General features: G+C 41.6%; 1 protein-coding gene across 8 annotated transcripts in view; it reads left to right on the forward strand.

The window, feature by feature from the left end:
- Positions 1-208: 208 nt before the first annotated feature.
- EYA1 (EYA transcriptional coactivator and phosphatase 1) overlaps positions 209-15,963 on the forward strand; it is a 329,500-nt gene continuing 313,745 nt past the window's right edge. For 4 of the 8 annotated variants that reach the window (XM_082674939.1, XM_082674943.1, XM_082674942.1 and 1 more), the window contains exons 1-2: positions 215-237; positions 12,147-12,254. In XM_082674939.1, coding sequence (XP_082531065.1) covers positions 12,222-12,254 — 33 coding nt within the window. In that variant the 5' untranslated portion in view covers positions 215-237; positions 12,147-12,221. Of the gene's footprint in view, positions 238-578; positions 626-12,146; positions 12,255-15,963 lie in introns of those variants that run through there. The other 4 variants (XM_082674945.1, XM_082674946.1, XM_082674941.1 and 1 more) reach the window with 3 other exon arrangements.

A 15,963-nucleotide genomic window follows, 5' to 3' on the forward strand; every position in this document is an offset into this window, starting at 1 on the left:
TGCGCACTCAGAGCCGCGCCAAGGGCGCCCCGCGACCCGGAGGCACAGGCGCATTTCCGAAGGAAAGAAAGAAAAAAGCTTCGACTGGCTCGAATTTCTGGAAGCCAGAGCCGTTTGGGCCCTAAACACCGACACAGAACCCCTCTTAGCGCTGCCCCGGCCTCTCCGTTACCCATTTTCGGTTTGGTTTTGGAAGAACCGGTTCCTCGGCCCCGCGTCGCCGAAGCTGTGACCCAAGTAAGTCCAGACGCCGGCCCCCTGTCGCTGGTCACCCTCCCCTCGCGCGCTCCCTTCCCACCTTCGCCCCCGGCGGCCGCGCTCCCGCCCCTGCCCCGGGCCGCCCGGCCGGCTCTGGCCTCCAGTGGGGTTGCGGTGACCGGGAGACTTTGTTGTGAAACGAAATCTGACCCTTGGGCGCCGAGGCCGCGGCCGAGAGCCCGGGACCGTGACACTCGCGGCCCCAACCGGGCCAGGAGGGGCGGGGGCGGCGGAGGGGGCGCAGCCGGCGCGGCGCCCCGACCCCCACCCCTCACCCCCGCCGACGATCGCGCGCGCGCGCAGCGCCCGCTCCGCGGCCCGTCCGCCGTCTCCTCGGCCGCCTCCTCGGCGTGGGCACCGCCGCCAGGTACGCGGAGCCACCTGGAAGGACGCGGCGGCGCGCGCGCAATAATGGGGACGCGCGTCGGGAGAGCAGTGAGGGGACGCCGGCGTCGCCCCCGGCCCCGCGGCATCAGGGCGCTGCACGTGGAGGGATGTGTCTAGGGCCGGTGGGTTTTCCTTGAGGGAGGTGATGACTGATGGGGACGGAAGTGGGGGGCGTCATCTTGGCCTCATTTGCTGTTGTGATTGCCGTCTTGGACGTGTGCTTGCGTTTGAAGCTCCAGTGGTAGGAAATATTCGGGGAGTAGTCTGAACAAACGAATATTTATATTTAGTGCTTTCCGGCCCCCGAAGTCCCTTGTTTTGGCCCAAAGTGTGTTGTTTGGTCCAATTAACAGAGACCAGTTAAAAGAAGTAGCAGATGAATTGGAGGAGGTCAACGACGGCGAGGCGTTATTATTATTCTATGAATAATTAGGAAAGCAAGGGAAAATAAACAGGATCTCTGTTTTAACTGTGGTGAGAATAATGCAAATGGTATAAACAACTTTCATTGTTTCCTTCATGTTAAGACCCACCCAAGTTTTTTGTTCTGGAAGCCAGACTGACTAACGCTAGCTAGGTAAGTCATCTCATAAAACTCAACGCTTCTTGAAAACATTTGGGTAGGAGAAGGACTCAAACCTGTCAAGAAATGTGAGTGGATTATATATTCAAAAGAATCAGTGGCGACTGTCAGCACAGAGGATCCCAGCTAGGAGTGGGAAGTGCAAGGCTACTGGAGGAGCAGTGTCTCTGTGGAGGCCAAGGAAGGCATTCTTCTATCCTGTTCAGAGACCTTAGTACCCTAAGAATCCTCTGTCTCTAGTCAGAGCTGCTCATTCAGCCAACACTGGGAAACGTGCCATGTACCAAACATCTTGTTACATGGATTCAAATGGTTTCTGCCCTGAAGGAGTGGTCTGGTAGACAGTTGTGACCTAAAATGACTAGTGCTAAGATGGGGAAACACAGATGGACCGGGCTTCCCGGAAGCAGGGCTGGATGGGCCTTGAAGGCTGTGTAGCAATCTGGGTGGAAGGTGCGTCCTCCAGGCAGAGAGCTGTTGGCACCAAGGGCATCTGGAAGTGGTCTGGTGTAGCTGCAGGTGAGCAGGAGAGACCTGGGATGCAGGACAGATGTGTAGGGACTGTAGCTGGGGACAGATTGGAAAGGGCTTCCATGTCAGACCAAACAGACTAAATCAGACTTGTTCCCTATTTGGAAGAGAGCAAAAGCTAACAAGTTTCACAATTTGGAACATGTGAAGAAAGCCTTGGGGAGAAGGCAGAGGAAAGTGTTAATGAAGATGTTACAAAATAGGAGGTATAAAAAAATGATTAGTGGGATTGTGTAGCCTATAAAAAAGTCAAAATGTTCACAAAAGGTAATTAAACAGAGGGAACACAAGAGCAATATTGTTTTACTAATTGTTATCTTAGTAACCTGAAATGCAGCTCTGAAAAGTGTCCAGTTATCCTATTCCACGATAATTTTTGAACGTAAAAACTAGAGACGGTTAAGCATATTGCATTATAGTTTTATGACCTTTCATCCTTTACAAAGTGATTGTTATCATCCACTCACACATTCATTGAGCATGTATTATGTGTAAGACGCATTATCAATCTTCTCCATCCCATTAGATGGTATTGATGTCATTGTGTAGATGAAGAAACGAGCTCAGAGACGTTCATTAATTTTTCCAAGATTGCAGAGCTGATGAGTGCTCAAGTTACTGACTTAAACCCCTACCCAGCTTCCCCAAGTTTTCCGTAGTCTTTTCCTCTACCCTTGGACGCATTGGGACTAGCTGTAGGGGGCTTTCTCTCCTTTATCCTTTCTGTCAGTGACCTGAAAGAAGGAAACTAAAGGAATGGTTTTGAGGTTGGCATATTATACAAAGCCGCATGGATGCCTCCGGTCGTTTGCAGAAGCGTTTGTGTATCCCTAAGCTCAGTAAGTGCCGGTGGTGTTTGGATCCAGAGGCCACTGATCACAGACATGTCCTGTGGAGGCGGATCAGAAAGTTAAGTAACTTGTTTCTAAAAGGATGAGTAATTAAATTTTGAGCCTAGAGAGGAGATCTGATTGTAATTTTAGGAAATGTCATCGAAATCTTCAGATGTTTCAGGGATTATTTTGTATCAGGGGCATATTAAAATACATTTGTGCTTGTGCAGAAGAAAAATGGACCCTAGAAGAGAGGGTTTTGATCGGTCTGTTTCGGCTCAGTAGAAGGGAAAACCTCGTAAAGGTTAAACCTTCCAGCTGTAGACCAAATGGCTTGCCAAGTTGGTGAATTTCTGTCCCCAGAAGCGTTCATGCAGAAGCAGGTTGGCTATCAGTCAAAGAGGTTTCGGGTGATTCCTGCCCTAGATGGAATTTGGATTCTACAACTTCCTTCCGCGGCTCCATCACAACATCCCATACCATGTATATTGCCGTCACATTGTACCACCCAGTAGCTGTTTTCTTAATGAATTAAGGGGAGAGAGCTTTCTTAAACTTTTCAAGTTTCACTGTAATGTAAGTTGTCCTTTGATTTTTATTTATTTATTTATTTATTTATTTTTGCGGTAGGCGGGCCTCTCACTGTTGTGGCCTTTCCCGTTGCGGAGCACAGGCTCCGGAGGCGCAGGCTCAGCGGCCATGGCTCATGGGCCCAGCCGCTCCGCGGCATGTGGCATCTTCCCGGACCGGGGCATGAACCCGTGTCCCTTGCATCGGCAGGCAGACTCTCAACCACTGCGCCACCAGGGAAGCCCTGTCCTTTGAAATCCAAAGAAATCCTGAGTCAGCGCCTCTTTTCTGACAGCTTAATGCTTTCTCCATTACCGTCTTTATTTTCGGTGTTTTGGCCTCTTGAGACTGCAGCCCTGCAGTCTTATTCTGCATCGAGCAATCCTTACTCTGGTCGAGACGCAACTAAAAATAAGAGTCAGCATCCAGGAAATGAGGAAATTGCTAAACTTTGCTTGTGATTGTCAAAGGTAAAGGAGCAGGGAGGCATTTATTCTCCAGTTCCTCCTAAACTACACATGTCATCTTCATGCATTCTAAGGTCTAATGAGGAACGTGGGTCCCCTGTAGTAAATACGTTACCTAATGAGCTGAATATTGAAGTCTCTGCCTCTATCCATGGTTCAAATTGCCTTTGAATTTTAGCAGTGAAAGAAAAAGAAATGTCAGAATCTGAGAAATATGTTTTCACCTTATTTTTATGAATAAAACTGCTTTTTCTTGACAGCTGAACTTATTGTGGGTTAAGCAGTCAAGCAGGAATAAATGTCACGTGCATCAGAGAGGAGTGTTGGTGGGGGAACACCGGCACTGACATCATGTTTGACTTGGAGGGGCAAGAACTTACCATCTCCAATGAAGAAGGCAGTCACTCTCAAAACCGTTGGTTGCTTCATTAATGGTACTGGGGGAAAAAAGATGTTGACAATTGTTAGGAACTATGAACTGTGGCACATTAAAATTGGGATTGACATATATACACTAATATGTATAAAATAGATAACTAGTAAGAACCTGCTGTATAAAAAAATAAAGTAAAATTTAAAAAATCAACTTTATGAAGTGTATAGTTCAGTGAATTTTGACAATTATGTACACCCATGTAACCACGACCTTCAAGATATAGAAGAACACTTCTAAAGTTCCCTCATGCCCCCCCATAGTCCAATCCCTCCCCACGCCCATCTCCGTCCCTGGCTCCAAGCAATATCCTGCTTTCCGTCCCTGTGGATGAGTTTTGTGATGTTTTATTAGCATCTTCAGAGGCATTCAATGGTAGAGCTTTCTATGTAAAAGCAAAGGAGTAGATATTTCAGATCCCCTTTTCTTTTGAATAAAGTAAGAAAATTCATCATTTAGTTATAGTTGTTTGGACAGTAGCGAGCAACCACTGAATGGAACCAGTTTCGTTTGCTACCAGTTGTTCAAGAGCATAAGTTATTTTAAAAGTACAAGTATAGGGCTTCCCTGGTGGTGCAGTGGTTGAGAGTTCGCCTGCCGATGCAGGGGACGCGGGTTCGTGCCCCTGGTCCGGGAAGATCCCACATGTCGCAGAGCGGCTGGGCCGGTGAGTCATGGCCGCTGAGCCTGCGCCTCCGGAGCCTGTGCTCCGCAACGGGAGAGGCCACAGCAGTGAGAGGCCCGCGTACCGCAAAAAAAAAAAAAAAGTACAACTATAGTTGTGGGAAACTGAGAAACAATTTCTGTGATACATTGTGGACTAGCAATGCCCCAAATTCAGTAGCTGCAGCAGAATTAATATGCCAGCCTGGTGAAATTTTAGGTGAATTTATCACGTGTGATTATGTTTTAGATTTTTCTCTTAGATGCCTGAATTTCCTTATTACATGTAAGATACATAGGCCTGTAGTTCTCAGGCACTGTGCTATTATAGCACACCCATGTTCCTCAAATCCATCCTGGGCGTGCCGTCAGTCATCATCCGCGGGCAGCACTGACTTTTTCCGTGCCTCAGTAGAAATTATTTTCTGACAATGGCTGTCAGACTCAACCAACTAAGTCATGTGACATGGTGATTTACCTTGCTGAAGATAAGAGAGGAAAATGATTAGAACAGTGGTAAAAGATCCCATGTTCACTGGAATGCATTTTCACCGTTTTAAGACTTTTTCTTTTTTTTTTTTCAGATTTTTACAAATTGAAGCATAGTGGATATAATGTTGTGTTAGTTTCAGGCATACAGCAAAATGATTCTGTTATATGTACATGTATATCTATCTTTTTTCAGATTCTTTTCCCTTATAGGTTATTAGAAAATACTGAGTATAGCTCCCCGTTTTGACTTTTTGTCTTGAGTCTATGAGAGCAGATTCCATTCAAAGAGCCGTGTTCAGCAAAAGAAAGAGCAGTTGACGAGTGTGTGATAACCATGCTTACATTTATCGGCACGGTGATAGCCTACGCCAGTGATTTAGTTAAGGCTTTCAAATGTCCTGCCATGGTCTTTGGTATTCAAAAGTTTGCCATGAACACAAAAATTCTGTAACCTCTGATATAGGGAGGTTCATGAATGTTGTCAAGTTCCTTTGTAGCAACTTTATTTGACTATTTTAAAATACGAAATCTATGTTTCATCCTTCCACTAGGGCCAGTGTTGTATGAGAGAAAAATCTGCATGAGTGAATTTGACTTCACCTTAAAAGAATTACTAGTTTTAGCTATCATACCTCTTGATCCTGTAATTAGATTGTTTGGATTGTTTGGAATTTATCCTTAAAGAAATAAGTTAAAAGAAGGAAAAAACTTGTTGAGTAAAGATATTCAAGTGTTATATGCTATAGTGAAAGAGTGGGGAAAAAAACCCCCAAATATCCCACTTTATAGGAATATCTCCCTGATGGAATATTACATGGACATTAAAAATGATAAGGATACAGACTGTAAGATACTTATGAAATGATGTTAAGAGAAACCAGAAAAACACATGCATGAAGATTTGCTCTGATTATATCTACGTAAAACTATGTACACATACAGACAAGTTGGGTTGATGGAATTACAGGTGTGTCTCTTTAGAGTTTTCTTTATATTGTTAATGTAGAAAGTACTACATTGAAATAATGTGTAGGTCTAATGCTCTTGAAAACATCATTTGAATTCAACTTTAGTTACTGAATAAACACATGTCATCATTTTCCTAATTAATGTCAGCTCATTGGGTTGCCTTACATTCTTCCTCTGAAGACAGAAGGAACTTGCATATGGTGGAAACAGAAATCTGATCATATTTATTCAGAAGTTCTATATAGAATGGATGGGCTTCATACTTAAAACTTTAAAACGGCAGTACCAGTAAATCAGTGGAAAAGCTATAAAAGCAAATTGGTGTCGACATTTATTTCTATAGAAACTACATCTCCAGCTGTGGAAGACTTTCACCAGTGTAAAGAGCTGAACTTGTTTTTCGATAATAGCTTCCGTGGTTGGGATGTGGTCCTTACAACAATTGGAAAGAGAATCTAGTTTCTGAATCTGACTCACCTGGGCATGCTCAACCTCTGTTTTCCTCGATATAACCGTATTTCTTAGGAAGGTGAGGAAAGCAGAGGTCACCTTCAGACACAGCTGCTTATGGCTTCTGAAGCCATGGAACAGTGAGTTGAAGAAGTCTCTGGAGGTCATTTATCCAATGGTTCATTTCACTGCAGGCTTCTGTTTGTAAATTTTCTTAAAGACCCCTTGATTTGATATGTTTATTCAATCTGCAGTTGTAGTCTTCTGGGGACATACTTCAGAATAGCCCTTTTCTTTTCTACAAAGCAATGTTCAACCACTAGTTTCCTTCTGCCTCTCAGGAATGTTAGAAAACTCAACACTTGGTGAGAAGGCAAAGATGAAAGTGATGGTGTGTTGTAATGAAAATACTCTTTCATCCAAGGAGCCGCAAGTTATTAACAGTGTCTGATGGGTATCTGGTTCGTTAGAGATGATTTATGTGTCATCTAAACTGTAACCCATTTTTCAAACCCAGCAGGAAAAATTAAAATATACGTGATGTATAAAGTTTTTAAAAAGATTATTTTCTTCCCAATCATATCAATCCTCACCTCCAGCCCCACCTTGTTTTTCTTCAATCTAGAAAGTCTGTTCCATGCACCTGCCTAGAGCCTTTTTCTGCCTGCTTCACGCCTCTGTCACTTGCACACTTATCCCAACTTCTCTTCTCCCAATCTTTTGATCTGACAATAGATGGGATGTTTGTGATGAGCTAGAACTAAAGTAAAAGTAAGAAATGTTTACAGGTAAGATGAGGTGCAGTTGCTTATTTGATCAACTGCCTGATTTTAGCCAATGGGTGGAAAAGAATAGGAAGTGTGTATGTGGGGTGGTGAAAATGGATTTCCAGAATCCAGAAAGCTTGAGGTTCAAAGCTCTTGAGTACTCTTTTTAAGTAGCAAGTGCTGTCTGTAGAATTGGGGAGAAAAATTGTCATCCTGGGGAGAGTTTAAATTATAGCAGGAATGCACGGAATAGATGTGTTGTCTCATATATGTTAACGTTTTTGTATTTAGAACTATTTTGTATTTTAACAATAAGCTTGTTAGTTGCAGTGGGGCATAAAATATCATTTCCAAATATGCGTCACTGAACTCTATAGGCATCATTGTAATGCCATCACCAGGGGTGCAATTTCCTAATGCCTCTGCGCCCCCAAAGGGGATTTTGTGTGATTGCAAGATTTGTCAGATTGTCATGCTGTTTTGGTGTTTTCTGTAGAGTCTGTTTTATCAGTGTATAAATCTAACGTTTATTTACCATTGTGTATTCGCTAGTATGTCTACACTAATTTCAGCCCCTTCCCAGCCCACTCCCCCAAGAGTGCAAAATGAAGTTCCTAAGGCTTCTGTTAATCTTGTGTCAGAAGAGTCTTTGTAGTAAAGTTCACTTTTCCATGGTGTTTCATCAACTGTCCATGGGATTGGGACCGAAGAAGGCATAGTTCCCTCAGGTGTTGGAAAGATCATTTCAAACAGAGCCAGTACTTCCTGTTTCCTCCTTGTCCGGGATGCCTCCCACTGTCCTTCTTGCCACCTGCCCGCTTCTGCTAGCAGCAGATGCCAAGATGGGCCTATGGCCTGGGGCTGTGAATGCAAGTCAAGAGCTCTAGGTGCCCCTTCCCTGTCACCTGTGGGCTTTGGTGGCCTTGGAAGGGGTTGCTTACCACTGTCTGTCCTGGAAGAGCATCTTCTTTAGGTGGCCTCATCAACTAGCAAATATGAAATATGTGCCCAGCTGTACAGCTTTTTCTCACTGTTTATTCAGTTGATCTCTTCTTCCTCCTTAAGTGGTTAGTGAAACCCATTCCAAGAAGAGGCTTCCAGGCTTTTTTGCTCTATGCTCAGAGTGGATAACTGACTCTGGAGTGTTGAATTTGGGCGGCAGAGCCCCAGGATGTGTCTCAGTCCCTTTTCTCTTTATTAGGGAACTTGCACTTGAGTGGCTAATAGAAAGGTGGCCTTCCATTGTGTACAACTCCAACCCACCCGCTACTTCTGGAGGGTACCAAAGAGTTGGCTCAGGAGTGCGTAAATCAAAGGTTTCGTCTTTGGAGATAGATGCACAAGTGGGTAATTAACCCAACTCCCTGCTTTGGCGTGGTGAGTGCTGGGGATGGACGTAAGGATGGGTAACTGCCACCAGGCTTATGGCATCCAGACATGTGGGGGTACTTTTGATATCAAGACACCTCCTGCCTGTACTGCCCCACAGATCTCCTGAAACAAATTTCATGTCACCGATCCTTCCATCAATGTGCACCTCCCCACACCAACACCTAGATCAGCCTCCTTGGACGTTCTTCTACTTTTTTTTCTAGGAAGCACTCCTTGGTTTAAACAAAGTCCTTTGAAGTTCACCTCTAAGTACTCTATAGGTCTATATAGTTTTATGAATAGCTACTCCCTATGTGCGTAATGTGTAGGTAGGCAGGTAGGTAGATAGATATGAACCAATTAACCTGTTTTTGCTTGAGCCCGTTTCTTAGGGCATTTGAACAAATATTGACGACCTAAAATTCGATGAATCATTTTTAAGTTGACTGAATGATAGCACCACCATTTAACTGCCCATCTAATTCTAGCTCAGAGTTTGCATGTATTCAAAAATTGTCATGTATCAATAATATTCATTCATTCACTCATTCAGAATATTTAATGAATGCCATATGTGACCAGAACAAGAGAGTAAGGCATGGTCCCAGCCCTCATGGAGCTACGGTCTAGTGGGGGGACAGGTAGAGAAATAATGAGATAAGAGCTATAATGGGGGCAGGCTTATTTATAAACCATGAAAGATCAAGTCCAACAAGGGAATTAAGGGTTTACCAGAGCCAGGCTTCTAAATATCAGTAGACCCAGTCATGGCATATATTTCATGGTTTGGATTGACATGTAGAAATCTGGAAACAACTATGCTGATTTAGCAAGCGGGAGGATTTGTAAATAAAGTCCATGGGTCTCTGTGATTTTGTGATTTCTGAGTGGTAGTCGTTCTTAGTGGAGACATCTACCTGAACTAGATGAATGCTGACTGTTTGGCTTCTCAGTAATCTCAGTCTTTTCTTTTCAGGCCAGGAAACAATAACAAACAGAGTATTTAGTACAGAATAGTTTCATCTTCAGAAGAAATAAAATTACGAATGAAATACCTTTCATGCTCATGTAACTTGACCATTCTTAATACCTTAAACTGTTCAGTAAGTTCAATATGGAAATATGGAAAAGAAACACATGGGAAATAATCCTGGAATATCAAATATACAGACTTTGATTGAAACATGTTCTCAGGACAGGTATGGAGAGGATGGGAATTTAGGGGAAATCAGAGGGAGCTTTGTCTTGGGCCTGCCCCCTTCTGTGAGGAATGAGACCGGACTTTGTCTCAGCACATATAGGTGCACTGTGGGCGATTTATGTGAAGGTACTTTGTAAACTGTAAAGTGTTTTCCCAATGTAAGGCAGAATTATTATCATTATTTTAAAATGCTACTTTATCGCCTGGAAAAGTTAACGTGCCTCCAGAGAGTAACGGAAGCAATGAAAAAAATCTAGTTTCTGTAATATCTCTTCCCTAATTATGCAAGAAATCCTCTAAAAGCAATGCCGGTGGATTTTAAGATTTGGTTCTGAAATTTTGGGCAATTCAAAATAGAGTGGTATATTGTGTTTCCTTGGGTTAGCAGAACTTAAATACATCCATATGATTTTTATTTACTTGTAACCTGAAATTATGACATTGTTTTTTGTTAAAACTACAGAAACAGTCTGCTTTAATAGGGATTCTCCAAATTTTAGGAGTTAGTTAGTTATGAGTTTTGTTTTGTTTTGTTTTGTTTTTTGTTTTGTTTTTAATTAATTAATTAATTAATTAATTTTTGGCTGTGTTAGGTCTTCGTTTCTGTGCGAGGGCTTTCTCTAGTTGCAGAGAGCAGGGGCCACTCTTCATCGCGGTGCACGGGCCTTTCACTCTTGCGGCCTCTCTTGTTGCGGAGCACAGGCTCCAGACAGGCAGGCTCAGTAGTTGTGGCTCACGGGCCTAGTTGCTCCGCGGCATGTGGGATCTTCCCAGACCAGGGCTCGAACCCGTGTCCCCTGCATTGGCAGGCAGATTCTCAACCACTGCGCCACCAGGGAAGCCCAGTTATGAGTTTTATGTTGTCCAACAAGCATCACTTTTGTGTTAATGGCGGGTAAGGCATATGTTTTCCAGCATTGATAATTGTGAACAAAAAATCATAAATGAGAATTACTCTGGCATTTCAAAATTATATCCCAAATGAGCCATGCTTGGAATATTTTACCTGACAATTAGTGTGTAAATGCATACTTTCATTAAATTATAAATCTAAAATATATAATATCATCCAGTTGAAATCTCCCATTTCACAGGTAATAAAACTTAGGCTCAGGGAGCCAAAATTATTTGCCCGAGGTCATTCAACTAGTTAGTGACGGAGTCAGAACCTGAATTCAGACCTTTTGACTTCCAACTGCGGTGTTTTTCCTACCATGCTGACATGCAGAAGTTTAAGTACCTGTACGAGAAGTGATACTAAAGTTTACACTACTACATGTTCTCTGTTCTGTAATTTTACCTTGGGTGATATTAAGATCGTGTCTATTTTTTTTGGTTAAATTTACATGTCTATTTATCTGTGTTGAAGTTGATGTGAGGTGTGTAGATTAATTTCTTAGTTGCTAAGACCGAGCAAGAAAAACTGGGAGTTTCTTTTGGTTCCTCATTTGAGCATCAGTATGAAAATTAATTCTGAGAGTTAGGAAATGAGAATGGGTAGCTAGATGGCTATATTGTTATTATTTGCAGATAGCTAAACATAGACTATATTTCAAAATACTACATTTATCGTCCATGTCTTGAAGCATGCCCAAACCCCACTCTTCTCGAAGGTGTTGAGTCTCTGAAGGTTCAGAATTGATCAACTGTGAAACTGTGACCTAAAGTAAACTTGCTAAGAAATGGTATAATAATATCCTTGCCCTGAGGGTAAAACACTCAGCTCTAGATTTTTCTCTTTTATCCTTGCTCAGACTACAATCATATTTCTTTGTTAGTATTTCCTCTTGGCATTGTGATACAGCTGACGTTGATAGATAGCATGGAGAAACCGAATTCAAAAAGAAAAAAAAAAAAGGGGGGCTCTTGGACTGTTGGCTCAAAAATAATGCGTGTAGAAAGCTCTCTATCTGCCCTCTTCAGTCTTTTTTTTCCTTGGGCCGCAGCTGCTGACAGCAGACACACTGAGCTATAATTTGGCCACATTTGGCTCATGTAAATTGTGATAAACAGTGAGCCCATAATATTTATTTTAAAGATTCAATCAGTGAAGGTAAGCATTCTTGACTTGTGTATACATGCTAGTAAATAGAAAGCTACAGACGTAGAGATCAGCTCTTAATTTCATGCCACACAATTAATACGGCGGCTTGATGCTCTGTTCATCACAGGTGCTGGGGTGTTGGAACCCTTTGAAGAAGTGTGTAGCTAATAGCCCATATATAATTCGGAAGAAGAAATCTTCAATGGAAGACCCCCAGGGGATAAATGGACAGTCTGTAAGTAAACAGAATGTCAGTCCTAAGGCAAGAGTTATTACTCTTAAAATCGTAATTACTATTTTTGTTGTAACTTGAGTGTCTGGAAATTCCTCAAAAGCTCTGTACCAATTTTTAATGATTTTTAAAGTTATGAATTAAGTGGTACATTATTTCATCAGCCTAACCTAATTTATATCTTTTTTTAAAGGTATCAGTTATCAAAAGTAGAGGTCTAGAGGAAAAAGCCAACCTTTAGTATTACTTAATTATACCAATACGCTTAACAAAATTTTTAGACTTACATTTTCCTTTGCCTCAGGGAAAACATAGATTTGTCTCGTGAAACTTGAAATTAATGTCTAAGTTTGGATTGTTTTGTGTGTATTTGTTTTGATGTATACGTGTGTGTGTGCGCGTGTATCTTTAAAATGTGTGATAAAAAAGCAAAATAAAATAAAATGTGTGGGTGGTGTGGTAGTTTCACAGTTTGATAAACTCTTGAGTGGGCTTTAAATTAAGGAGAACCTGAGGTTTTATTTTGTTTGTTTATCTTGTGAGCACAAGAGAAAGGGTTCAGAAATGTTCCTCAAGTTCGTATCGGGAAGAAGAAAAGTTTCCTTTGGCTCATAAACAAATATTCCCAATAAGAGTTCATCTTATAAATAGCCTTTGTTTCGAACTTAAAAAAGTCAACGGATTTTAATTTTTAAAAAGCCTATTTCAGTAAGTTAGAGTTGTTTCCTTGGAAAATTTCCATAGCAATATTTGGGGTGGCACTATGTGACTTTGCCTTTAAAGGTCTCTCATCAGTTAAGATGCTTTTAGACCTGTGGTTTTGTAGCTCAGCTTTGTTCACCATAGAATTATTACAAACCGGAAGTGTGATCTTTAGTAATGACATTGTGGTTCCTGTAAATGTGTGTTTTGCAAGACCTTCTGGTGGTTATGTAATAAGCAGTAACTGCTAATGGATTAGGATTTTAATAACAAAGGGTCACGTGCTATCAAGGTGCTTCTGCAGTCATACTGTATGCAATTACAGAGTGTATTTCATGGCTCTCCTAAATCATCTTGTGAGGTAATTCACATAAAGCATTTCGAGATCATTCTGTATGGTGTAGCTTTCACCCTAAACAGGAAAAGCACCCTTAACACGTTTAAGTTGTTTGTTTGGCCTTTTAAACTTATGTTATGGGCCTGTGATATTCGATGTTCTTATTATATGAAGAATAGTTTCGGAATGCCTATAAAATAAGTGAAAAATAAATGCACGAATAACTTACTGTTTTCTGCCCCTTGTGTGTAACTTTGCTCCCAACGTTCATGCAAGTTGCAGTGTTGGCGAATCCCTAACAGATTTAACAATCTCTGCCAATAAATGCTGCAGATAATATTTCTTTTGAGGTTTTGACATTCTGCCAGTTCTCATTTAAAACTTAAGAAATTAACTAAGATTTGAGACAAATGAAAAAAACAGGTAAAGAATAGAATGATTAAAATTTTTGTACCTGTCCTAACAAAATGGTGTTTATTGGGCCATCTCATTCCATATCATTTGGAGGTGTTTTGAAACGTGAAGAGTGAAGCAGTTTTATTCTTGAAAGATACTTGGCTGCCTCAGAAGTAGAAAGCTAGGGAGTGATGTTTCTCAAGGGCAAACAGTGTGTGGCATTGGAGAAGCCGTTTCCGGGCATTTTGGCCCCTGCCTACTCAACCACGAAGGGCAAGCAGTCTTTTCAGAGGTCCCTATGTGTTGGGCCCCAGGTGGGCTCCTCCAGGCTCACTTTCTTTGGCTCTCAGGTTTCGCCTTTTCTTAGGAAGGTGCGGAAACAGGCTTAAGATGGGAAGAGGGCCTAGAACTTAGCTGAAAGCAGTAAGGTAACTCAAGAAACTGAAGGAGTTTTTAAAATTTATTTTTTTATTGAAGTATAGTTGATTTACAATGTTCTGTTAGTTTCTGCTGTACAGCAAAGTGACTCAGTTATACGCATATATGCACTCTTTTTTATATTCTTTTCCATTATGGTTTATCCCAGGATATTGAATATAGTTCCCTGTGCTATACAGTAGGACCTTGTTGTTTATCCATTCTATATGTAGTAGTTAGCCCCAAACTCCCAATCCATCCCTCCCCCACCTCCACTCCCCGTTGGCAACCACAAGTTTGTTCTCTATGTCTGTAAATCTGTTTCTGTTTCGTAGATAGGTTCATTTGTGTCATATTTTAAATTCCACATATAAGTGATATCATATGGTATTTGTCTTTCTCTTTCTGACTTACTTCACTTAATGTGATAATCTCTGGATCCATCCACATTGCTGCAAGTGGCATTATTTCGTTCTTTTTTTATGGCTGAGTAGTATTTCACTGTATATACGTACCCCATCTCCTTTATCCATTCATCTGTCAATGGACATTTAGGTTGTTTCTGTGTCTTGGCTACTGTAAATAGTGCTGCTATGAACTTTGGGGTGCATGTATCTTTTCGAATTAGAGTTTTTGTCTTTTCCAGATATCTGCCCAGAAGTGGGAGTGCTGGATCATATGGTAGCTCTATTTTTAGTTTTCTGAGGAACCTCTACACTGTTTTCCATAGTGGCTGTACCAACTTATATTCCCACCAGCAATGTAGGAGGGTTCTCTTTTCTCCACACCCTCTCCAGCATTTATTGTTTGTAGATTTTTTAATGATGGCCATTCTGACCAGTGTGAGGTGGTACTGCATTGTAGTTTTGATTTACATTTTTCTAATAATTAGCAATGTTGAGCATCTTTTCATGTGCCTGTTGTCCATCTGTATGTCGTCTTTGAAGAAATGTCTATTTAGGTCTTCTGCCCATTTTTCAATTGAGTTGTCTGTTTATTTTGTTGTTGTTGAAGGAAACTAAAGGATTAAAAGGAGACTTGGTACCAGAAATTCTTGTACCTCCCAACGTGACTCTCACTGTCCCTTACTTGCCACATTCATCTTTCAAAGTTTTGCTTAAAAAAGTCAATATATTCAGAATAAACACAAGAGTATACTGTACCCCCAATATTCCTAGGATGTAGCCTCCTGACCATAGTGGCACTTTGGAAATACATCTTTCATGTGACCAGACACCAGGGGCAGAGGTGAAGTAGCTTCTCATTTTGATCCTAAAGAGATACAGTCCTGGGCAAAACATTTAAATCAGAAATTCCACCTTTCTTATTCTGGAATTTTCTGCTTGTGTGTTTTCCGCATCTAGAAAGAAGTAGCTCATGAGATTTTGTAGGTTTTGTCGACTCTTCAACTTGCCTCATGAGGACCAAAAGGAGAGGAGGACATTTGTGGGGCTTTACATCATTTGGGTGATAATTCTAGCCGCTCCAGTAACCCCTCTTGAGGAGTCCCATTTGGATAAGCACGGCCCCATTCTCTCTCTGTAGGTCCATGGTTGGCCTCTCCGAGGTAGACACCTCTGAAACACAGACATCGAAGGGCCAGGCTATAGCTGCATCTTTCAGTTTCTTTAGTTTATGAGGATTTCTACAGGGAAATTATGTCAAGATAAGAAAAGCATTTACGAACTCTTTTTAAAAAAGTGAATTAAAAAATAAATCACTATCTTTTCCTTAGAAGCTGTGAGCTCTGCAGTTACCTAAACCTTGTGTCTGATTTAGATGGAATCCTGATATCATGAAAACTACGTTTTAGATATGGAATACGAAGACTGGGTTTTAATTTTGACTAATTGTATGATC

The sequence above is a fragment of the Grampus griseus genome (genome assembly GCF_964374135.1).
Source record: "Grampus griseus genome assembly, chromosome: 17".
In the NCBI taxonomy this organism is placed as follows: domain Eukaryota; kingdom Metazoa; phylum Chordata; class Mammalia; order Artiodactyla; family Delphinidae; genus Grampus; species Grampus griseus.